Source organism: Lagopus leucura, unplaced genomic scaffold (assembly GCF_019238085.1).
Source record: "Lagopus leucura isolate 7727_CA_CO unplaced genomic scaffold, USGS_WTPT01 Super-Scaffold_702, whole genome shotgun sequence".
NCBI classification, from domain to species: Eukaryota; Metazoa; Chordata; class Aves; order Galliformes; family Phasianidae; genus Lagopus; species Lagopus leucura.
The window spans coordinates 353,549-379,573 of record NW_024962254.1 but is presented as its reverse complement, the minus strand read 5'-3'; the positions used below and the strand labels follow the sequence as shown (position 1 = coordinate 379,573).

General features: G+C 42.6%; 1 protein-coding gene across 4 annotated transcripts in view; it reads left to right on the top strand.

Moving 5' to 3' along the window:
• The window catches only part of THAP12 (THAP domain containing 12), a 52,613-nt gene that overhangs the window by 11,090 nt on the left and 15,498 nt on the right, over positions 1–26,025 (top strand). For 2 of the 4 annotated variants that reach the window (XM_042862499.1, XM_042862501.1), the window contains exon 6: positions 8,289–8,421. In XM_042862499.1, coding sequence (XP_042718433.1) covers positions 8,289–8,421 — 133 coding nt within the window. Of the gene's footprint in view, positions 1–1,270; positions 1,349–3,650; positions 3,839–6,416; positions 6,516–8,288; positions 8,422–9,951; positions 10,001–26,025 lie in introns of those variants that run through there. The other 2 variants (XR_006177310.1, XM_042862500.1) reach the window with 2 other exon arrangements.

Sequence of the window (26,025 nt, the reverse complement as noted above, 5' to 3'; positions counted from 1 at the left end):
AGAGAGCGCTTAATTTTTTTTTTTTTAAGACTGATTAAACAGCTTTTTGCTATTTAACTTGTAATGAGGAGGGGGGGAAAAAGACTTGGAAATCTGAAATAAATAATCACCGCAATTGTATTTCCATTTTTAGGTCTCAGATTTAAGAAGCTGTGGTCAATAATAACCCACGTTATGTTTTGTTAGTCTGTATTAAATGTACTATGTGAACAAAGTCTGAAAATAAGCCCATGTTCTTTGCAGAGGTGCTTTCTGTATCTGATTGACTTAACTGGGTGCTTGCTTGCTGCATCTTGAAAAAAGTACGTTGTGATGATTGTAGATCTGATGGGGCTGTTACAATATTTGCTCATGAAATAGGTTAAGACAAAACTGAAAGTGTTAAAAAGGGTATAATCTATTTCTGTTCTGTTACTTAGAATTTGACTTCATGCTTTTTGAATTTGTCTTTGGCTGATGCCCACTCAGTTGGCATTTTGGAGAATGAATTCAACAGTTGCACAGGCCTCATGGTGTGGACTGTTCTTGGTGTGAAGTGAATGCTGGTGGTACAGAGATACGTTTAAGGTTTCACTGGAAGAGTCAACCTCTTTAATCTCCTGACTGTTTACATTCCTTTGTGTGAGACACACAACTTTAGGCTTTTAACAAGCATGGTAGGAGTACTGAAATTCCCTAAGGACTCTAAAAAAATTAACATTTATTCCAGTACAATGTAAGTCTGTTTGACAAAAAAAAAGAAAAAAAAAAAGTGAGTCTTATTGTCTGTTTACTTGTGAACTCACCCAGGAAGAATTAAAATAAGAGTTCGTTGTTTGTCTAGAAGTAAGATTGAAAATATTGCTGTTATTTTTGGCAAGAATGAAACATTTTTGTACAGTTTATTGCAATTTAAAATAAAATGTGAATTGCTTTTTACACAGTATTGAATTTATTGGTAAAGCGGTGCCTCTTTGAGAACGTGTATACTTTTGTAAGGTACCTTTTAGTTTGGTCGTGTTTGTTTTGTTTTGTGATCCTAGTGAGTAACCTTGTCTTAAGACACAGAAAGAACTCTGTAGTAACGTGTGATCTGTATGTTCTGCTGGAGCTTTTCTAAAGCGTTTTGAAACAGTGTTAACACAGCGTTCTTAATTGTGGAAGTTCTGTCTAACTGAAGCAGTGGCAGGTGGAAATAGCTTTAACTTGAATGACTGAAAAGTTTTGTAGCTATCCCGATGCATGCCAGTTGTTTAACTTGCAATTGTGCTTCTATGTATTTTCTTTCCAGTGGGAGGAAAACCCCCAGCAACAGAAAATTGAATGACTGTAGAGACAGTGATAAATACAACTCCCAGTGTGACCACAGGCAAGCAACAAATTTGGAAAAAAACAAACCCTACAACACTTTAGTTCTAGTAAACCTAGTTATTAAAATGGTTATGTATATCTTCAGTGTTTCAGGAGCTTTTATTTACATTCGTGTAGCTAAGAATTGCTTTTAAAAGTGTTATCATTTCTTTTGCTGCTATTTCTATCTGATATCTGGCATGCTTTCCTGTTCATGCAGTTGTCTCAGCCAGAAAATGGAATAACCAGTAATAGCTTGTTCTTTTTCTGAAAAGGATATATATATAAAAAAAAAAAGTTAGGATTAGACAGAAAATCTTTGTTTAAGAGCATCTGAATTACAATCTTAATAATGGGGGCGGAAGAAAGGACGAGGGTTAGGGGGAAAATGCTTTTCTATCCTGGGAATGTTTGTCTCTTCTAGTAAACAAGGTGATGTGAGGTGAGCCTTGTACCAGTCCTCTATCAGGAATGCTTTCAGAAGGAATAAAAAAAGATGCAGCAAAGTGACTTACTCCAATTGTTGGAATCCTCACTGCACAGCAGACTGGTTGAGCTTCCTGAGTCTTTTGACAGCAGGCAAGGTTTAATGCCTTGTGAAGCAAATTGGTTCCACCTAACTTCTGTTTCTGAGCTGTAATAACAACTGCAGGCTCATTTGCTGTCTAAAGAAGCTGTCTAGGTACATCAGAGGGCTGCTACTGTTTGTCTTCTTTTTGTTTCTGATGAGACAGAGACCACAAAAATTGCACTTCAGCTGGTAAGATCTGTTGCTTGAGTATAGGCATATGTGCATAGTTAGCCACGGAAAACTGATCCCTAGTTCCATGTGATTGACCAAAAGTGCCAGAGATTCTTTCTGGCTATGTAAATAGGATCTTTTTGACTGATGTACAGAGACAAATGGAAGAAGAGAAATGCAGTAAAACACCCGTTAGCTACTGAAATGTCTTCTGGAGCCAAACTGTGATTAGCTTTGCTAATTAGTTGGCTCCAAGTGCTTTGATTGGTTGCTGTGCTTGATCATCACACTGCCTTTCACAGCAATGCCTGGATTGTAATCAATCAAAAGCTCCCTACTAAGGCTATTTGAATTGTTTCTTTGCTGCAGAATACCTTGCTTCTTTTTGATGTCATCACTTGAGAACCTATAGCAGGAAGTCTGAACAGTGGCTTTGCAATATCTGTAGGAGCAGAGAAATAGCAGGTGGCAATGGTAGGTAGCCCTCTGATGTAAGAGGACTGTGTGGAAGAAACCATTTTCTGAAAATACAGTGGCTTCCATCTGCTGGAGGTGCAGATTGGAGACAGCTGAAGGAGAATCCAATGATACAATATCAAAGAGAATATTACTGCTAGAGCAGGCCAGAGATTGATAGAGAAGTAACTGAAACTGAGAGAAATACTGAGGATAAGCTTTGGTTCCATTTTTTAACAGACTTTTGAGACAGAGGGAATTGTCATCTTAAATAACCTATCAGTACAGGACAGTATGTGTTTCCAAGGTGCAACTGAGGTATTTGCCTGGCTTTGACCTGCCTTTTTGGAATACTCTATGTAACAAAGCAATATGTTTTCCTCAATTGATGGTATTTTGTGTAAATAGTGCTTGTCTTAAGCATATACAAACTCTTTCCTTTTCCCATGCACAAAGTTTTTGTTAGAATGTTCTGTTGCTCCTTTCAAAAGTAGCATGTAGCTTCCTATCTCCTGTAGTGCTTTTTCTGTCTGGCTATAGAAATGTTTTAACGGCTTGTCTGGCTGCCAAAGTTCTGCTGTAAAGAAGGAAAGGACCAGAACCACTTAATGATTCTGGGTGCAGCTATCATGTTCCCCATGCACTCCGTTTATGTGAAACACTGCAAATCTCGGAGTTGCCAGAAACATCCAAATTAATCTGAAAGGATGAAAATAAATCTCTTTACTGGATCTGTTCCAGGCAGCAGTTCCTAATATAGAATAACAATAGGTGTTATCCCAAAGTAGGCTTAATATTCAATAATTTCCAGACCTCTAATGCTCTCCTGTTTCCCTAAGGGAAAAAAAAAAAAGTCTTACGAAGAATCATTTCTATGTATGTGTAAGCAGTGAGGCATCAGCAAAAAATAGAATTGGGAATTGTAGATAGTTCTACAGCAGTTTCAAAATATGTGTGTGCTTATTATACACTGCCCTTACTTTGTGAAATTTTGTTAATTTTGTTCCATAACACTGTAATTGTACACTTTGTTATTGCCATAGGTTTTTGTTTTTCCTATTTATTTTCATGTAGCAAAGCGATCTTTTCATAAAACCTTAGTTCTGCATCTTTTCTGTTTTAGCTTGCATTATAGTTACCCCTGGGAGTGTCTTTGAAGGCAAGGCAGGTACTTGTACAATTTATTCAGTGATACTGAGGATCAGGAGCAGTGCCCTGGTGACAGAACAGGACCTTTGCAGTTCCCTACTCCTTTTTTGCAGTGTCCTAAAGTTAGACATCATCAAGCAAACAGTCTTTGTGACTACCCAGGTAATCTTACTATAAATGTTGATGCTTTTGTGTTGCAATTTTGGCTGAAATTTTGCTTAAGATTCCCAGCTGCTCTGTGTGTTAACTGGCATCAAAATCTGAGGAAAAACAACTTAGTTTCCCAATTGTAGATCTTGAGGTACAGACAAAAGATGGTTTTTACCAGGTCATCATGTCCTCCAGCTTCACCTGCACACTGTCTACTTCAAGCATTCATGACCACACCTTCCACCAGCAGGAACTCTGTAACAAAGCATCTGTAGGCACAACAAAGGTTCCTTATTTCATGTTGTGAGCCTGCAAGCATCCCTTACAGGCAATGGTTAGGAAGTAGAGGCATATGACAACTCTAGCTCTACTAAAAGATAATGAGCAACAGTAATTTACATTTTAAAATTTGAGATCCCCATGAACGCCCAGAATCTGCTAATAGTTGCATGTGTTCTGTGGCATTTTTCACTGTGAGGTGGCTACTGAGTCTCCAGTCATCTGTGACAATTGACAGCTGAAGCTTGAACTGGAAAAGTGCCTTTATTTTCTTACTGTTGGAAGAGCATCTAGAAGGTCTACTCAGCAAGATGATAACTGACATGGCTCAAGAACTGCAGTGGGATTTTCTTGTAGGTGAATTCTGGCAACTAAAAGACTTCAGTTTTCTACCGTCAACAGGATGTGGTGTTTGAGGGGAAGAACTGAATGCCAGAGCCTTGCTGTTTTGTCTCCTTTTATCCCTTTCATTTCTAGCACTGAGGAATTTCAAGCTTTGTGGCTGGTTCCTAGTGAAGCAGCAAGATGCTTCTGTACAATGTATAGAAATATCTGGTATTTATTGTACCAATTCTGAAGAAGCAGGTGGAAATTTCTTGACCATTCCTTCATTCACGCCTCAGATTCACTAAAGCAGAGGGCATCCTTAGCGTCCACCACCACAGGAAATGCCTGGTCCTCCTGAATGCAGTGCTGCCAGGTGTGGAAAAAGCTGTGAATAACCTGCAGCAGTGATGCTGGTCATCCCAACAAAAGCTGATGAAGACTCCTAAGCTCTTTCCTGAAGTTTGCGAGATGGAGATTGGCTGCTTCTTGTTGTATAGTTGAACAAGAACAATTTACCAGTAATGTAGATGGAGAACTTGTTTTGCTCATGTCTTAAGGATCCTTGGAACAGTTGCTTACCACCTGCTTGATATCAGCCTTTGGATTTGAAGTATTTAGTGATTTCATGGCAGGTCCAGCAAGCACTGGATAAGTGAGAGTAGATAGTAATGATGAGTGTATCATACCTGTGTTCCTATGAAAGTACTACAAAGTGAAAATAAGTGGATGTCATACACAAGCTGCACTGCAGAGTAGCTGGGACTCCACCCGCCATCTCAGGTCCTCAGTCCACCTCCAAGGGAATGTAATCATTGTCCTTAGAGCAGGCTACGAAGGGATGGTACATGCAAGTGCATGGTGCTTCTCACAGAAGCAGGCCAGTTCCTTACTCTTGGCTTGTGCATACTGCACTTTTTGTGTGTGTGGTTTTTGTTTTTTTTACGGATAAGAAGGGGTGGCACCAATACAAGGTCAGCTGTATTTCACTGTGAGTCTTAATCTCCGCTTTTCCACAGCACAACTTCATTGCCTGGTGTAGACATGTTTGGTAGAATATGCTCCTTGTAATGCATGACTCAGTGTAAATTTTTATACTGCATCTCTCAATTCTAGCATCCAGATGCTTGTAGGTTAGGTTGTGTCCAGGAACTATCAGCACCTCTTTAGATCAATTGTCTGAAGGTATATTTATTGTGCTTACCTTCTGTTGTGTTGGCTGTATCTCTTTGGGAAGGGCTGGTTCCCATTTACGGGTCTCATCAATCGCTAGAGCTCTTCTCCAAGTGATCAGCATTGACCAATGGACTAGCCTACGTGGTAGGATGCTGAATTTAGCAATGGGGAGTGAGAAGGAAGCCAGGTTTGGGGAACAGGACAGTATGCAACTTGCCTTAAGGTTCCAGGCAGAACTGATTCATTAGCTTTTCTTTCACAGTCACATCTGGTGGAAAAAGGCTGGCTTTGGCTGCTTGGAGCCTGTTTGCAGTGCTCACCAGATCCTGAAGCAGATGATTGCCTAGCAAAGCTCTATTGAGAAGAATTAAGGAAGAGCTCTTGGATGAAGTGGGCAGGCCTGTAGGACTTCCTTAGGGAGACCTGGGAATAGAAAAGAATGGAGTATGAGTTGGCTGAACCTCTTCTTTGGTGGTTATTTGGTCAAACTTCCAATCTTGAGCCTCTCAGACAGCAACTTAGGCAATGATTAACATAGTGATGGATGGGAACACATCACAACGATGAAAAGAGAGAAGCCACATTTGCAAGATCCTCTTGCATCCTGCCAGTTTTGGTACATCCTTAGTGCTTTCATTTTTCTTTATGCCATCTTTACATTTATCACATTTGGAAGACAGAGATGGCAAATAGTTAACTACTTGCTGAGAGCTCTGTTTTGTGTCTTCAAAGATTTGGTTGTTTGTTTTTTGTTTGTTTGTTTGTTTTATGGTTTTTACAGCTTTCTCTCTTCTCTCCCTATACCTGGAAGAACAGCAAGGCACAATTTCCCCCTAACCCAGGATGCCTGAAGAGCAGTAGCACGAGCAACCACATAAGACTGTGTCTGCAGGGAATAAAGAATGAGAAAGGGGCCACAGCTAAACAGGCAGCACCTTCAGGAAAGAGAAGCTGCTTAGGAAACAATCTGCAGTCCTTATAGAAAGAAAATTCCCTAGCATAAAGGGAGATGGACTGGTGATGCTGATGATGGAGGAAGGATGTTGGTGAGCTACTGGGAAGGAGGGAGAATTGGTTTGGAGAGTGTGGAGAACACAAGAAGGTTTGTGAAGTTCTTGAGAGAGGGCACGGGTTGTTTGGTGTGCGTTGCTGTGAGCCTGTGTGCATCTTAGAAGTAAGCACAGATAGTTTCTTGGACCTCTCCATCCCCTTCCGCCAGCCTGCAGATCAGAGCTGTGCTGGAGAGCTTTGTACTGCTGACACAAAGTGTGTTGGAGGCAGGATGATGCTTCTGGAGAAGTTAAACCCATGTCTGTCCCTGTGGACCCACCATTGCCAGCTGAAGTTACCTTTGACCTAAACTGAGAGACTTAACAAATAGAAGGTGAATCATCTGTTTCATTAAATCAGAGGCCACTTCAAGCACTGCAGCCCAATTATGCCACACGTTGCACATAGCCTGAAAATTATTGGTGCAGAAATAGGATCCATATGGGCAGATCCTTAATGGGGAACACGTCTTGCTGAAGAATGGCCTCAGGTATCTGCCTGCACAGATCAGGTTAGCAGGATTCAAGCCTCAACTCTTAATTTATAGTGTTGAGCAGCCCTCAAGAGGGGGGAACAATCTGTAGGAGGTACAGTATGAAGTGGACAGTACAGTGACAAGCATTTCCCCTCCAACAAGCAAGGCTTGCTGCCTTTGCTTTGGTGTAAGGCTGTGTGCACCAGGAATAAGCAAGAATATCAAGGTCTGGCCTGGATTCCTCTCTTGAGGAAAGAGACAGATGATATCATTGTTGGAGTTGTTTGGACATCACAAAGGTACTTACTGAAATGAGAAAAATATGGTTTCAATTCATTTTGTAATAATAAAAACATAACAGAATGCTATGAGTGCCAGGAACCTCACTGAGAAAAGAACCTTTGCATCCTGAAGAACTTTGCCAAATGAATAAGCATTTCTAAGTCACTTTTTAATTCATTTTTTGTATGTATACATATGTATATAACATACGCAAAGCCAAATGTAAAGAAGTTCCTTGCTTGTCTTGCTGACATCAGCCTTCTTGTCCAGCTATGATGAAGAAGCAATCCCATGGTGAAGTGCACACAGCTCATTCCTGCAAGACTTTGCACTGCTCACAGCTCCTCCTGAACCCTGCACCCTAAGATCCAAGCAGAAAATAACGAGCAAAATATTAGCAAAATCCATGAGTCTGAATGACCAGTTTAGTCTTCATTCTGACTGAAGAGATGAAGTGAACATTGGCTTTAAATTTTCAAGTACAGCCAGCTAAGCTACACCTTCCAAAGATTGTGCATAAGGCAGGGGGTATCCTGTTCAATGTCAGAAGAGATGAGATGGCAGAAAGCTTGGAGGAATTACTGCTTGGCAGGTGAGCTAAGCTCTCTGCATTTTGCTGTTATAAACTTTAACCCCCTAAGTGTCTCATCATTGCAGAAGATGTGTTTATTGAGAAACCTGTGGCTTCAATGTGGTTTGTTAGCCTATGTAAAAGCACCCTTCTGCATTACTATAAAAGCTGGATTTGGAAAGTGCTAGTTATATATATATACAAATTGAGTTCAGGTATTCCTGTATTTTCTAGACTTTCTCATTGTAACAGAGGGACAAATGAACAGATTCACAACTCTAATCCTGTGTCTTTGCACATTTCAGGCAAGACAAAAGAACGAGAGCCCAAATGCAGCCGGCCATCTGGGAGCACACTGCTGCTCCTGCAAAGTTCTTCAAGGAGAAATGCTGACACAGCCATTTCCAGCACTATTTGCTGCTGCAAGGAATACTTAAGGTACTGCATGCCTTGCTGCTTCGTGGTTCTTCACGTTTCACTGCTGCTCTTTTCTCCCAGCACAGATCTCTGAATAATTGTAAAGGGGACAGGTCTCTCTAGGGCCAGGTGCAAATTTCTACCCTGGTATGATGTGTGGTTTTACACCTAAAGGCTTTCTTTTAAAAGTGAGTGTTGCTGCATGCCTCTACTCAAGATTTCTCAACTGGATATGCATTGAAAGGCTACTGTTTTTAGACAGCGTTCAACACCCTCTGTGGAAAGGAGCTTGAAAACAGTGTCAGGGTGGGCATTCACAGTTCAAGGCACTGAAAAGCAAAGGTTTCAGAAATCTTAGTCTAGGAAGAAAGTTCAGCATCTGGGTAGATTGCTGGGTCTGTGTTTGTTTTGCTACCTTGGTATTGTAATGCATTCCCCAGGTGGCTTTCAGGAGATGCTGTAACAAAATCTTTCCAACCAATTCTAAAGTCTGCATTTTTTTATATGTCCTCCTACCTTTTTAATTATGGTTTTGAGAACCCCACTGGATTCCATTCCATGAACTAGTACATATAAATATTACTTTTCTACTTTACTCCATTTATTTTCCCCTTCCCAAATGTAGCCCAACAGTCCTTCATACTTTTTGTCTGCAAAGTTGCATGCTTCTTCCAGTTTGTGCTGGTCATCGCTTCTATCTTTACTGAATTCTTTTATTCTAACTATGATATATTTGCAAGCGATATGTAAATTTTGGTGCAAAGGTATTTTCCTTCATAGAAGATCTATTTATTATTTCTTTATGGTCAGTAGATGCAATGTTAAGAACTGATGATACATAGACACACTTCTTGGATCTACTGGGATGTGGCTTGTTAGTAGGAACAGAGATGTAAAAGCAGCTGAGTCTCCAACAAACAGTATCCTAAGAAAAAAAAAAAAAAAAGGATTTGGGACATTGATAGGAAGTGAACCAAAAACTGCAACAAAACTCCCTTGTTCAGGTGCTGTTATGTCTCTCTCCACAGCAACAACATTCAGCCCTGTCAGAGCAAGTCTGGCAGTTGACTGTAGTTGTTGTGTAGCTGGGAATTGTGCTGCTGTTGAAAACTGTGTATTCTAGTGTTGGCTTTCAGTGTGTGCTATTAACTCCTTTCACCTTGGCTCTGTGAGATGCTATAAGCTTCCTGAAAGAGGCAGACATTGAATTCTGCTCGTTTTCCGCACTTGGATGTACTCTCATCGCTTCCCAGTTCCTGCAAATTCCAGTTAGATTTACCCTCTGCTGTGAATACAGAAATCAGCCCTTTCTATAGGATTATCAATACAATCCTAAATAGCATAAACCCCCAAGGGATGCTTTACACACTGACTATAGCAACTTGTACATTCCAGATTCACTTGGAACAGTTAATTAGCTTGCTCTGCTTTTTCTTGTGTTGACCACTTTGTTGTTTGTAACAGTAACTAACTGCTGTTTAAATTGAAGACTTACCAAGCCTTCGCAAACAACCAAAACATTGCTACATTTCTCTGCTTCTTTGCTCAAAGATCAAGAACACCTGAAGATTTTGCGGAGTATTGACCACTGTAGTCAAATGAAGAGCACGCTTAGAGGAGGGTGTTCCAGCAATGAGGGTTAGTAATTGGATCACGTGGATCCACACACTTTGCTGCTTGCACTTCTTTATTTTCTCCACACTGACTCTCAACTTTGAAAGTATTGATTTGTGTCATGTTCCACTGTGCCTAAATCACAACTTGCACTACATGTGTCCTGCTGTGCTGTGCAGGTCTCTGGTTGCTGCGGGCACACTTTGCGCTGTTCTCTGCCCTGCTGCAAGCATGGGAAGCAGGAAGCTGCAAGTGGTGCCAGCGCTGCTGATTAGCTGGGGACTCAGGTGAACTCATTATGTATACAAAAAGCCACGTAGATATATCCATGGGTAGTCATATGACTTCAATGCCTAGAATATTTTCTGTGTCATTCACCTAATTTAGAATCCCTGTTATATAAGGCCCAATCATCAGATATGTTGTTATGACCTGCATCTAGCTACACAAAATATTTTCAGTGAATTCCCCAAAGCTCTGACAACAAAGGCTCTTGTCCAGTAGACTTATAGTTATGGCACAATGAGAGACAGTGGAAAGAAGACAAATGAAGCATCAACAGGACAAGAGGTAGTGGCCTCAAGTTGTGCCAGGAGAGGGTGAGGTTGGATATTAGAAAAATTTCTTTTCTGAGAGAGAGGTAATGCATTGGCACAGGCTGCCCAGAGAGGTGGTGAAGTCACCTTCCATGAAAGTGTTCAAGAAAAGGGCTGATATCACACTGGGTGACATGGTCTAGAGCAATCACAGGCATTGACTGATGGTTGGGACTTGATGTTCATATTGGTTTTTCCAACTGTAATGATTCTATGATTCTAAATAGAAAGCACAGCAGTGGTGAGTTAGTTTGGGATAAATGAACATGCAGTTGATGGTGTTCGTGAAAGCTAAATGACAACTCCTCCTAATAACAGCATCATTTTAAATTCACTCTCAGCACTGGACGAGAAAGGATCACCAATAGAGGAAGAATCCTAGAAGCTCACGCCCTGTGGTTTTAGTTGTAGGCATCTTCATCTCCTTTTACAGCAGTGACAGCAGTTTGCAAATGGTCCCACTTCTCCTCTTCCTCATTCCATTGGCATTTGCACTGTAAGACAGAGTATCTCTGCAAAAAAGGTTAGAGATAGGAGCACAGAAAGAGCAAGGGTTGTTAACATCCACTTGAAATATCAAATATCCACAGCTGACTCAGAAACCTACCTCCTGTGTTTATCTAATTACAAAAAAATTAGTATAGACATTTCTTCATTTTCAACAAATTGGCATTTCCTGAAGTATTGTGATACTTTCCCTGAGCTAAGTATGGCTCCACTAGGATTTTCATTTCCATTCTGGTAATATCTTATTACTTGTAACAATGGTGCTAGGTCAGATAAAAACATGTCTTGCATTCTTTGTCGTCCCAGAGCTGCTGCACAGTAGATGTTTCAATGTGCTAAATGCACAAAGAGTTACAAGTATGCAAGTCTTTTCCCTTCCCCTCTTTGTCTTTCTTTTCATCTGACTATCTCATAGCCAATACAGAGTAAGAACTTCTGGACTGGGAGGGAGTTCAGGAACAGAGCCATAAAATAATTGGTGTTTTATATTCAACAATAATCTTGAATAATTTTAAAAGTTGTTTTTTAAATAGATGAATCTGGTGGGAAGCATCATTTTATATATGACTAAAGTCATAGTAGAACAAGCTTGTGTGTGGTTGGACATATTCAAAATGATTCAGCTTAAAAAACATTGAGTTTCATTTATACACAAACCATTCAGGAAGACAGCACAGTTCACAGATAGTTTTCCAAGTTTACAGAAGGCTGAAAACTTTGGATGAATGCTGTTTAAACCACACAGCTGTGCTGACCAAATCCACCTCATTTCCATCATATGCACTGACAGAAACAGCCTTCTTTCTGCGTTGTTTTGTTTTTCAGTTTATTGGATGGCTCATCTCATTACAGTGCTGAGCATCACAGCCGAGCAGCGAGCAAACCCTTTGTCTTAGGCTGGGTTTTTATTTTGGGGCAGTTTACCTATAAATAAGTTGCAAGTGTTGCCACAGAAAGGGAAGGGGAAGAATATTTTTGGTATTAGGACAGCTTGGCATTGCTTTTCCAATTGGAATAAAAGTATACATTGTGCTACAGAGAGTCTCCTTAGATCTTAACATTCTTAAGGTTTTCTTCTGTATTAGAGAAGCAAAGAGCAAGAAGAAAAATGATATATTAAGGATTAAGGTGGCAGTAAAAGCTTCTCAGTAGGAATGCATTGGGCACGTTAGTTTTGCTTCCCACACAGGTGAGATCCAAGGTAGACATGAAAAGTGACTGTGTGTGCAGATCTCCTGGAGTCTTTGAAATGAGTGCACTTCAGAGCAGGCTTTCCAGATGCTGCAATTAAATCTTGAAAGGTTCTCTAAAGCACTGATGAATCTTTACAAGGAAATGCAGATCAGCACAGCTAAGTGGGAAAGTGGAACTTTTTTAATGCTCTCAGCACTTTGCTGTGCTCGTTTCTAATACATAAGAGCAATGTTCACGTTGATCGTGTGATATTATTTCACTGCCACTTCTTAATACATGATACATGATTCAGCTCAAACATTTGTCTGTTTCTGACCACACAAACTCATGTTGCAGTGGAGGGAGTTATTAAAATGAAGCCCTCACTGTGTTACATAGGACACTTTAACCATTGCTTCTACAAATTTCTCAGAAGGACACCTCTTTTGCAGTAAGCTTAAAAGTACTTCCAAGTATTGAAGGCAAAGGAGGCAGTGCTGTGTTCAGCAGGCACCCTTCTGGCTCTATATTGGATATGTTTGCAGACCTTATGGAATGAATTATGCCCATCTTTCATCATGGATGAAGAGCTACTGGTGCATCCAGTGTGTCATTCCATTACTGTCAACACACCAGATCAGGACAAGAAATGGGAGCAGAGGCACAGGACTGCTGATGTGGCATCATTAACTTCCTAGAGCTGCTGTAGCTTGCAGAGCTTGGCTCCTGCTCCCTGGTCGCTTTAGCAGAGCCCTTCCCTGTTGTTTTTTTTTTGTTTGTTTGTTTGTTTGTTTAACCCCCAGGATCCCTTTTTATGGGATGTGTGACTTTTTCCATAACGCACTCCAACAGAGCTGCTTTGATCCTGCCTACCAGAAAGATGACCCACAGATCTTAAAAGCTGTTTGCTCAGGTGTGTCCCCTTTTGATTCCATAAAACGCTTCATTTCTCAGTCTTTCTTCTTTATTTAAGGAGAGAGGTTATTCAAGTGAATTTCCACAATGGGTTTTATTTGGCTCCAAGTCCTTTACTGACTTGATTGCGGTGCTGCTGATACTCTTCCTTCAACGGGGCAGTTGTGACAGGTTGGAGCACCTAATTTGTGCTAACAGACTGCCCAGAAAATGAGGAAAATGAAACAGCTGGAGAAATCCAGCTCCTTCCAGGCTGAATGGTTTCCTTCTGCAGATTTCTCCAAGTCACAGCCCCTTCTTCTGGGACACAGCTCGCTGAGAAAATGTGTGCCCTGTAAAATAAAAGGATTAGGAAACCACTTTATGGCTTGTGTGATTTATGGGTTCAGAACAAATGCCTGTCATTCACTTGGCCTGCAGCTCTTTTGGAGGCCAAAACAAACCACTTTAAAGATTTGATTCAGAAGGAAGACTCTGATCTCCCCTTAGGAGGATCTTTGTAAATGATGAAAACTCTGGAAAAAAGTCTGGTGTGTCCTGCAGCAGCTCTAGGCTTCCACTTCATGTTGTCAGAATGCAGCAATATTGAAAGGTAAGGTTTGTTCCAAATGTCCTAACACAGTGATAATGTCAACCCGGAAAGCCAGTGATGATGCAAATTTAAATGTAAATATACCAGGGGAGAGAACAAAGAGAAAATGTGTTATGTGAGCTTTATTTTCTCTCTTAGAAACATCAGCACAAGCCATGGCATTGCTTTGCTCAGCTGAAAAGATGAATTGAAGTTCTTCTGGGATTAGCAGAGCCAAAGAAGTTTCACCTTAACTTGTGGAACCTAAGTGGATCCACAAGTGATCTGATCACAAGTGATCTCTGATGTCTGATAAAGGATGAGGTCCTATTCAGCTGTTTCCTATAACAAAGGGATCTTGAGGGCCCCTGTGCTATTTCGTGGCTTTGTAGGGCCTGTCTTCCACCTTTCTATGTGAAATTGGCCATTTTTTACAATAAGCAGCTCAATTTCTAAAGGATTTGCTCTTCCAACCCACTTGCATGAGGACAGGTATAGCAATGTGATGGGGCTGTAGGTGTCCCTGTTCACTGCAGGTGAGTTGGACCGGATGGCCTTTAAAGGTCTCTTCTAACTCAGGCAATGCTGTGATTCCGTATTGTGCTCTAGGCTGTAGTTGTCCTGGTACAGGGTTGTTCTCCCTGCTTGCTTCAACTTCATTCTTGGTCTGGGAGCCCAGAAGGACTCCTGAGCTGCTGGCATCATTTATCCAGCCCAGCTGCCAAGGAAGGACGCTGATTGTAGGCAGCTCATAGCATGTCATGGGGAAAACATTTCTTTCTTTTCCACTTTCCGAGTCACTGAGGGCTTTCTGTGCAAACAGGGACAACTCTGAATTCCTCCTTGGCAGCCTTCAGCATGGCTCCATGGAGCTGTCTGCCTACCACAGAGAGCCACCTGCATTTAAATGTACTCACCTTCTTTGCATTAATCAAAATGCACTTAGGAGCAGTAGGGATGCATTGGGAAAGCCAGGCAGGGTAGCATCTGTCATGGGCAAAAGCATCCAGGTTTTCTAATGAGGCTGGTGATCACAGGATTACACAGAATCACACAGAATCACAGAATCACCCGGGTTGGAAGGGACCCCAAGGATCATGTAGTTCCAACCCCCCTGCCTAGCAGGGCCACCAAACATACACATTCAGATCAGGTTGCCCAGGACCCCGTCCAACCTGGCCTTAAACACGTCCAAGGACAGGGCATCCACAACCTCCCTGGGCAGCCCGATCCAGGGCCTAACCACTCTCCTAGTAAAGAACTTCCCCCTAACATCCAACCTCAATCTTCCCTCCTTCAACTTGGATCCATTTCCCCTCGTCCTGCTGTTATCAGCCCTTTTGAAGAGTTTACTCCCCTCCTGGGTGTAATTAAGATTGTGTCTTATCTGATCTGATTATCTTATCTGATCCTGGGTGTGATTAAGCTGGTTATGTTGCAGTCCCTGCTGAAACTTTCAGTCAGATGTTCGTGGCCAGTGCATTTGAAATTAGATGTTATCAAAATGCTTCCTTTTATGTATTTTCAGATTTCTGAGTACTTCATCCATTCTGAGAAACTGTGGCTTTGGGAGACCACCAAAGGGGACTTAGAGATTGTAATAGTGGGATTTAGTGTAGAAACTAAAATAAAAATCATACCTGCTCACCTTTTGGTGAGTGTTTGTACGTTCTGGTACTCATATCTAAATAGAAAAATGACCTGATGTAAGAATGCTCACAGAGCCTGTCAGCTCTCCCTCTGCCTGTCTTTTTGGATCAAGTGTTAAAACTTGTTCCAGATTTATTGAATTTCCCTAAATTTGTACTTGAATGGTAATTTTACTGCTCAGCCTGAGTTTAAGCATTAGGAAGTATTGTGACATCAGTTCCTTATTTACGTTTTGGGTAAATGCCTAACCCAAAGGTAGCATAGAAAAAAGAAAAGCAAAATAACAACCTTTGGCTTTGCTTTATGCTTATAAAAATACATCAAGCTGCGTTTAAGTTCTTTTTTTGCCTCAGTCTTCTCTGATAACTGCTCATCACACAGCCCTCAAACATTTGGTTTGGTAGGAGGGCAGCTGGGGAAGCAACATCCCTCTTACTGCAAGCGGATCAGGTTTGTGACCACATGAGAAACCTGAACATCCACAAGTCTGTGGGTCCCAATGAAATGCATACCAGAGTGCTGAGTGGGGAGGTGATATGAGAGAACCAGCATGGCTTCAGCAAGAACAAATCCTGCTTGACCAACCTAGTGGCCTTTTATGACTGTGTCACTGCATCAGTGGACAGGGAAGGAGCCACTGGTGTCATCTCTCTCTACTTCAGAAGGGCCTTTAACATGGGACCCCGCAAAATCCTTCTCTTCGAATTGCATAGGTATGGATTTGATGGGTGGAGTGTTTGATGGATGAGAAATTGGCTTCTGGATCCAGTCCAGAGAGTGGTGGTCAATGGCTCCATGTCTGGATGGAGATTGGTGATGACTGGTGTCCTCCAGGGGTCCGTGCTGGAGCTGATACTCTTCAATATCTTCATCAGTGACATCAATAGTGGAATCATGTGCAATCTCGTCAAGTTTAGATAACTATCCTTAAGTAAAAACATCAGTATTCATGTTGGAAAAAGGATATTTGCAGTGGATGAGTAATTACAATACAGTGAATCACTACAAGGCAGACTCATTTCAGAGAATGTCCCCTTGTCTCTCACGGGGACACAATCCTCTTCTGCTGGTACGGCAATTGTGGTGTTTTTTTTTTATGTGTCTCCTCTTCCACAGCTGTGCTTGAAGGTGGAAGAGACTTTCTCTGCTGTGTGACGTGACAAGTCAGAGGGATAGGATTAACAGGAAGGGACTGGAATGTTTGGTAGAGTACCTATGAGCACAGCTGAAAGGCTTCAAATGGTTTAAGAATTGCCTTCATCACTTGCTTAGTGTATTAGATGTGGATTCTACTCGTAAAACTGGTGCTTTTCTTTGCAACTTAATGTGTCCAGGAATCATTGCCAAGAAGAAAAACCAACCCTACAAAAAGTTGTCACCAAAGTTGAAATGGTAACTCAAAAAACCCCCTCATTTTTGCTTTCATTTTCCACTGATTTTCCACTGAATTAGCTTCTTAAAATTTTAATGTGCCACAGCTGCTATGGAATCAAATCAAATATCTGATCACAACTGCTTTGGAGATCCCTCACTTTCTCTTTGGCCCAACCAACAAGTGATTAGGTGTTTCACTGTTTGACTTTGCAATGCCTAACGGACTTCAGAGCCCAAGTTTGGTTTTCAACATTCATTTGCTCGCTTAAGAGCCTGTGGTTTACTGGCATTCCTTGAGTTAAAATATGTGATTCTGTGTGTGGTAGAGGTAGGACCACATGTGTTGCTGTGTGCTGCAGCCCAGGTGATGGACACTGATTAAGCTCTTGATTGCTTATTATCAATCCTCACTCCTTGACGTTCCTAAGTCCTTTTGGCACTGTAGTACAGAAAGGATTTCCCATCATTACCCAAATGTTTTTCAGGAGATGTACATGAAATATGCAAATTCATGATAAAAGTTAAAATTTATACCTAGACTGCCAGGCTGGGTTCACAACTTTTATCTTTATTTGCAGCCTTCTTTTAATCCGCTGTCCATGACCATGGAATAAATCCAGAATCACAGAATCACTAAGGTTGGAAAAGACCTCTTCGAGTCCAACCCCAACTCATCTCTACCACTAAACCATGTCTCTCAGTGCCACATCCCCACAGTTCTTGAACACCTCCAGGGACAGTTATTCCACCACTTCCCTGGGCAGCCTGTGCCACTGTATTACCACTCTAATAGAGTAGAAATTTCTCCTAATATCCAACCTGAACCTCCTCTAGCATAACTTGAGGCTCTCACTCTCATCCTAACCCAGGAGAAGAGGCCAACCCCAACAATGGAGTTGGATAGAATAAGGATTAGAATACAGGCTTAGACCAGATTTTCCCTGCAGGTAAACTGGCTCTATTGCCTGCTCCACTAAGAAATTTAATTTTGCCATTGCTTTGTTATGTACTTAATGGATTTTTTTAAAACAGTTGCCAGAGCTGGATAGTGGCTGGTTTGTGTCCAGTGAAGTCTGGGAGTAAATGGAACAGCTGCACAAAGATGTCCAACGTAATAGGTAATGCAGGTCTTCAAATAAAATCCAGTGCCATCAAAGCCAAAATCTGTAAAGCTCTTAACAAAAAACATATTTGTGAAGAACAGATGGGAAAAAAATTGTTCTGAGCTGTATAACAAGAGCACATCAATCAGCCCAGCAGCGATGGCATACAGAAACCTTCACACAAGACCAAAGAACATAACCAGAACCAGACACAATTCCAACACCTCCACACTCCTCAGAAAGCAAGAACGAGGGTGAACCATGTCCTAGGGGACTGAGGATAGACAGGAAGCACAGTAGTTTGGGGAGGTATTTTATCTCCATAAAGTTGGGGCTTGGGAGAATTAGGAAAGCATCATTCCAATACATGTTTCAACAGATCAGTTAAAAATACAGCCTTGAGCTCTCAACCGGTCTTTTTTATCTGTGCTAGAAAGCCAGTGATGGTCGAGCTGTCTGTAAGAAGCAGCAAGCACTCCAGTGTGTATATATTCCCCTGCGTATTTTTACCACTAGGTGTCTCTGCTGACTTCACAGTGCATTGCATGAGCTGCTTTACCTGGTGAACAGGAGATACGAAGGTAGAAACCAAGCTGTGACAAAACCTGCTTCTCACTGTATTTACTAGTGTTTTGTTTCTCATTAATTAATATCATCTGTTGGAGATGGCCCTTGAGTTATGAGTCTGTGCGAATTTCTCAGCTTCCTCCCTTTCTTTCAACTGGGAAGGGAAAAAAGCAGTTGCTTTCATCCATCATTACTCCTATTTTGGAACACTTGTTGCCTCCTCTGCCACTTTGATTCTCATCCTCTTCCTATCTCCCTGGTAATCTCTTTGCTTATGATGGGCATTGCAGGGATCTGTATGCTGTTATGAGTGAATCATTGAAAATCCTGAGTTGGAAGGAACCCACAAGGATCATCAAGTCCAACTCCTGGCTCTGCAGAGGACAACCTGAACCCTACTAAGAGCATCCTAAACCATGCCAAAACTAAGAGCATCAATTCCTTTAAATCATCCTGTGAACAGCACAAAGAGGTCTATGGGATGTCATGTAGAGCTCAAGGTGTTTGAGGAAGGCATGGTTTCAATAGGTGCTAACATGGGAACAAGAAATCATAGACCAGCCTGCATGATCAGGTGCAGATGCTGACTCTAAGCTCCTATGCTCAAAATGTGAAGTGGCTTGAGGCTGGAATCTAGATGGTTCTGAGCTTTGCTTTTGGCCAGGAATGGATGAAATTATGACAGCACTGGCTGTGTGTCCTCTAAAAGAGATCAGGTTGCCTAGTGCTAGCTCACAGCAAGGTGTGCAGGCTTAATTCATAGAATCATGAAATGGCCAGGGTTGGAAGAGACCTTAAAGATCATCTATTTCCAACCTCCCTGCAGTGGGCTGATTGCCACCCACCAGCTCAGGCTGCCCAGGACTCCATCCAGCCTGGCCTTGGGCACCTCCAGAATTGGGGTATCCACAGCTTCCCTGGGCAGCTGTGCCAGGGCCTTACTTACTGTACCCTTACAAACAGGGACCCATCAGTTATGGTGAAAGTTGGGGAAAAGTCACAAAGTGCTTTTGAGGTGCTGCTGACTATAGAAACTTTGGTAATGTAGAGTTGCAGTTGGTAAATGTCATTTGCCTGAGGTTTAAAACCTGACTCAGAATGGCTTTATTCCATTGATATCACTTCTAGCCCCTACCCTAAGGGACCTTGAGGACAGGCGTGAGCTTGCCCCAGAAGGGCTTTGTAGGAGAACTTGAAGTCTCAGGGTTATAATTTCTTCACCAGTACCCTAAGCTCCACAAAGAACTTCAGAAAATATATATATATATATTTTTAATATATATATATATTTGTGTGTGTGTGTGTTGCAGCTCAGTGCTCTGTGCTTCCATTAGAACCAAACTGGGAAGATTTCAACACCAAATGACACCTACCCAGCTCCACTGTCTTCCCACGACAGTCGAGGGCAGTGGCCAAGTGTAAGGAAATTCCAGGACTGCTCAGAGGCGTATCTCAGAGAGCTCATGTTTTAACAGCCTGCCCTTGAGATAATGGTGAGAATTAGCAAGTTTTGTCCTCTCTCCTTTATTTTGCTCTGTATATCTGTAGCAATTATCAGAAAGGAAGCACTGCATGGGATAGGTGGGACTTTGAGAAACAACTGTGTGATATACGTTCTGGGACTGGCAAATGTGGTCAATGTATCTCTGAACTCACATGACAGCACTTTCAGTCTGTGTTTAAAACCAGTAACTGCAGGAAGAGAAGGTGGAAACCAGAGCTTGGGCTGGTCCCTGGGTCTGACATCACATCTTCAAACAATGACCTGAATGCAGGAGGTTTTATAGATTTCCCATCTCTTTACCTATTTTCATTAACAGAAAAGTTGCATCTAAAGCAAACGTGTTGAAGTGGAAATTCTCTTCTTTCCCCTTTTATTCTGTTTGCTTTCCTTGTTAGAATGACAGAATGGTTTGAGTTGGAAGGGACCGTCAAAGGTCACCTGGTCCAATTCCCATGCAGTGAAACATCCACAGCTCCATCAGGAGCTCAGAGCCCCATCCAATCTGCTCTTGAATGTCTTTAAGGATGGAGTATCCACCACCACTGTGGGCAACCTGTGCCAGTGCCTTAGCACCCTTATTGTACTATTTAGCATAGTACTGAGTGTTCTGAAGTGCAAAGGGATTCACTCCCCTTCTGTCATGTGATGCAGAGATCCCATTTATAGCATCCCTGTTCCTCGGTCTGACCACCTGAAACAGGGAAAAGCAATATGGACTGAAAGGAATATAAATGCTTGAGAAGCCCTGGGATCAGGATACTGAGACATGTGAGCTCCTGTGACACAGTGAAAAAGAAGAAAATGAATGAGTTGATGGTTGGACTGGATGATCTTCGTGGTTGCTTCCAACCTTAATGATTATTTGATTCTGTGAATGAAGTTATAGGTGTAAACCATGCTCTGGCACGGAGACCATTGCCAGGAATTACATAGTCAATCCCAGATTCCATAGGGGGAAATTAAAAAAAAAAGCTAACTTAAGCTTGTGGTTACATTAACTGGGATTTACCAGACAGAGCTGATAAAGACCATAGCAATTAAAAGGTGTTACATGGGGACTTATTTCCTTTGAAGACTGGATGAGCCTCACTTAATTATCTAATCTGATCTAATTAATCATGCAGATCGCTGACTTTTGTTCTGTGGATTTTAGAACATGCTCCAAAACTGCAGTGCCTGGCTGCTTGGGTCATGGATGGATCCATAGTGTTACAGCCACAGGTTTGAAGAAGCCTAGTTGGCCAATTACTTCATTAGATTAGAGCAGAGAGAAGTTCAAAATGGTTGAATTTGGAAGGGAAAGGATTTTTGTGTCCATCTGGCTATGCTCTAGCAGAAACACCCAGAGTAGGGTACCCATGTCTAGGCCACAAAGAATCATGTCCAGATAACCTTCCTAGAGACCAGAATGGGTACGACCAGCCAGTTCTGGAAAGCAATGGAAATCAATGATGAAGCTGCAGACTTATCCCTCTCATCTAGCCACTGAGCCAGAACAGGCTTTGTCCTTTATAGGACAGTAGGTAATGGCTTTAAGTTGTGCCAGGGGAGAGTCAGGTTGGATATTAGGAAAAAAAGTATTCTCCAAAAGAGTGGTAATGCATTGGAACAGGCTGCCCACAGAGGTGGTGAATTCACCATCCCTGGAGATGTTCAAGAAAAGGGTAGATGTCCCATTGAGTGACATAGTTTAGTGGGATGGTGGTAATGCGTTGGGGTTGGACTTGGTGATCTTTCTTGGTGTTCTTTCTTACCTTAATGATTCTATAAACCTTCGCTTTGCTGGCATAGAGACAACTGAGATACTGAAGTATCTGCTTTAGGAGGTGTTCAGGTAAGTTGAGTCACATAGGTCGCAAAATTTCAGCTTTCTATGGATTTGTTCAGCTCTGACCATTGCCACATATAAAGAGCATTTGGGAGCTTAATGCTAGAGCCAGCAGGGGAAGAGATGAGGAGGGAACAGAGCAGGTCTTATTGATCACTTTCACCTCCAGGCTGCTGTTTCCAGCTTTTTGAGGACACCTTGCAGCTCACAGCTCTGCTGAAGCACCAAGTTAAGCAGCTTGGCAGCAGCAATCACTCACTCCTATGCTTTAAAACCTTCCCTAATGCTTTGTTTCAATAAGAACCACTGAACTCAAAGTGGGAGATCGTATCCAAGGTGGATGCTGAAGGTTCAGTGATGGGCAGCTACTCAAAAAATAAACAGCCATCTTTATTGTCTTGCTGCCAATGAAGACTGGTACAGGGTCGGTTGGGCAAATGGAAATCATTGATGGAAATACAGTCTGAAGGGCAGAAGGTGGGTAAGTGAGAGACAACAGGAGTGGTGGACAGGACTGACTGTGCATCACCAATTCGATCCAAGGGGAAGAAACCACTGAGTTTTTCAGGCAGTCTCCCCTTGTAAAGTTAAAATAATGTTACACCCAATGACCTGCCCACCCAGGTTGGTTGCAGAAGCACCAGGAAAAAATGAAGAGCAAGTTGGAAAAGGTGCAGGTACTCATTGCTGAGGACACCAGGGTGTAAACAGGTCACCTGAAGGCTTGGATTCAAGTCAAGTTTAGGAGCCTAAGAGTTTCAGATAGGCATGGTGGCCTGGACCCTCACCATCGTGCTAGAACAGGCAATCTGGAGAAGTTGTGATTGCCCAAGGGGTTCAAGGCCAGGAACTCTAGGCAGCCTGATCTGGAGCCTAATCTAGTGATTGGCAACCCTGCCTGTGACAGGGGGATTGGAACTTGTAATTCTTGAGGTCCATTCCAACCCAAGTCATTCTGTGATGCCGTAGTGCATGGAAAAGTGAACTGATGGGGTGAACTTGCTTTGCCTCACTAATTCCCTGCTCTCTCTTTTCATTGCTTGACAGCACTAGCTGACTATCTTGTGCTTGGCTTAACTCACTGAAAAAAAACCAACCCTCATCAGAGGAAAAAAAAAACAGGAAAATCTAGGCATGAATGCCCAAGTGACATTTTGTGAGACACGGCCCACAATCAGCTGTGAGAAGGGTGAGAACAGGAGGCTGAAAGGAGGGCTTCCTTGGGTGCCGAGCAAGAGAGATTACTTGGAGTGGATCAAAGGAAAGGGAAGCAGGAGGTGATAATGTGGGACAGCCCTTCCCCAGGGTAGGATCTGCAGGGAAGCAGCAGGAGCCCCAGAGACCAGGGCTCTTACAGCAGGAACAGGGAAGAAGCAATGCATAACCTCTAAGGAACAGTCCCAGAGCAAGCAGGGGTTTGAATGACACCTCTAGCTCTTATTTCTTGTCATTGCTTTAGAAAGAATAGTGGTTCATTTGGAGACTGTAGGGATTATTGTCAAAATATTTGACTCCAACACAAGAAGGATGTGGAGCTGTCGGGGAGGGTCCAGAGAAGGCCACAAAGATGCTCAGCACCTCTTGTATGGAATGGCCTTCCAGTGCCTAAAGAGTGTGCAGGAGAGCTGGAAAGGGGTTCTTTATCAGGGGGTGTAGAACAGGGAAAGGTGTAATGACTTTAAACTAAAAGAGACAATATTTAGATGGGATATAATGAGGAAATTCTTAACCATGAGGGGTTGAAATTGTATGGCTTTTAAGGTCCCTTCCAAGCCATTCTGATTGTAGTCTATGATTCTATGACTCTGGGGACCATGAGATGGCGCAGTTCCCCCGGACATCATGTCCACCCCAGGCATCCTCCCCAAAACCATTTCCCCAGCTGAGTGTTGCGTTAAGGAGCTGCTGCTTTATACACTACAAAACTACATCACCTAACCCCCTTCCTCTTTTCCATTCCTACGGAATAAGTGAGGTTCTGTGGGACAAGAAAGAGCAATCCAGCACAGTGTGCTCTGCTATTAGCAAGTGCAAGCCTTGCAGAGATCCCTTTCCTAAATGGGGCTTTAAAAAAGGGTAAACTGATGGCAAATGCATTTAATTTTTTTTTTCCCCTGGAAAGCACTACAAGGACATTTTACTAGCTGATAAAGAATGGATGCAGAACATATGGTAGAGGGTGTTGGACTTCTGTGTCACATACTCTTATCTGCAGGAGTGGGAAGAAAAGGTCTGAGGGCATTAGGTCCTGGTTGCAGATAGTGTCCAGTGCTGTTTTAGGGTCTTTTTTGGGCTGGTGGAGGGGTAGCAGCCCCAGTGTCCTGGCTGATTTCCAGGTAGGGCTGTGTTGACCCTCCCTTATGTTCTCCATCCATTTGAACAGGATCCGGGTATTTTTTTTTTCTCCTGCTTCCCTTTCCAAGCAGCTGGGTTATCTTGCTGTGTGTTCAGGTTGCTCCCCAAATGGTTGAGTGGTTGTGTTTTGGTGAAAAATCTGTGTTGGCTCATGAATTGAAATATTTATCTCCATTGCAGAGACGACCTGTGTCCTGTGGGCTCCATCCCATGGATAAATGTGATTTGGGATATGAAGAAGATTTCATCCCTTGGAGATTGTATTTCATAGGATCATAGAATCATTTGAGTTGGAAGGGACCTTTAAATGCCACTTGATCCCACTCCCCTGCAATGAACAGAGACACTCACAGCTCCATCAGGTGGTCAGAGCTCCATCCATCCTGATCAACTGGTCACACAGTGGTTGCAGCTAGCCTAGAGCTTGCCTTCCTTGGACATAATTTGCACATGGAGTCACACGCATAGGCTCATTATGGTGCTGCCTCTGGCAGTGTATGGGAACACTCCCTGTCAGGAGGGTTTGGTATTCATTCCCTTGAGCATCACTGATTCCCAGTGTGATACAGTCTGAGTTCACCCTCCTGTTGCACCAGCACATTTCTCTGTCCTGAAATATGTCTATAAATGTCCTCCGGCGCATCAGGCCCTGATCCTTATCACCCATACACTTGAGAGATCAAAACAGCTACTGGAAGCCTTCTCCAGGCTGTGCTGCAAGTGCCCCCTCAGCCACATTCCTGTGCAGGATTGGAGGTTTGTGTTGCTTTGTGCCAACACCAGCTCCTGCCTTGGCCATGTGTGCAGGCATCTGGGGATGCTTGAAGAGCCTGATGGGTGAAGGTGCTGCCACTGCCCCCAAGGAGAGAGGGGATAAGTGTTCCTGCAAGGCACGTCCACCCTTTCTGGAATGGTTTTGTCGTTTTCCAAGTTCAGCACAGCTCCTGCCACATCCCATCAATATCCCTGGAAGTGTCCAAGAACAGTGAAGTTGTGGCACTGAAGGACATGGTCAGTGGGCATGGTAGGGGAGGGTTGGAGTTGGACGTGGAGATCTTAGTGATCTTTTCCAAACTTAATGATTGTATGATCCTACCTCCAACCGGACAAACATTTCATCAAGGAAAGCAGCACAGCTTCACATGCAAACACAGTGCTGAAGTCTAAGCCAGGAGCCTGGCTTTTCTCATTAGTTGCCTGCCTAAGCCTCCATGAGATCCAATTCTCCCCTCAGGGGTGCCCTTCTCCATCTACCAGGTGCCCAGGACACCTGACCAAACACACTTTAGTGTGTAATTCCTTATATTTAATGTCTTCAGCACCCTATGTTGCCATCCAGCTTCCCCTACCAGTTTTCACAATGCTAATTCCCAGTCCATGTAACATAAATCTGCTGGGTGCTGAGACCAGGAAACAAATGGGATCCTCCATTGGGATACAGGATAGGACAAGTGCAGTAGGAAGGATGTGGCTACCCTTGGCATCTCCTGTTGGATTACTCATGAGTTTCTCCCTGCGCTTTTTCTCCACTGCCCAATGAAGCTTCCTGATTCCTGGTTGTGAGCTGAACTCTGCAAACCTCTAAATTCCTCCTTGCAGTCTTTATTTGTTTAATCAAAGGGGCCCCTGATAATTATTAACATATTTAATTATTTTTATTCTGAGTCACTCTGCTTGGGCGTGGAGTGATCACATAGATCTCCACTACAAAGCCCAGAGCCTGGAGCATTTGCAACACCAAAGAATCAACCCGTCACACATGGAGCTCCCATTTTATTTCTCTGGGAAGTCCTGACTCCCAAGACAGCAAAATAAGGCACATTCAGACAAACGGTTTCAAACTAGAGCAAGAGATTTAGATTGGATAT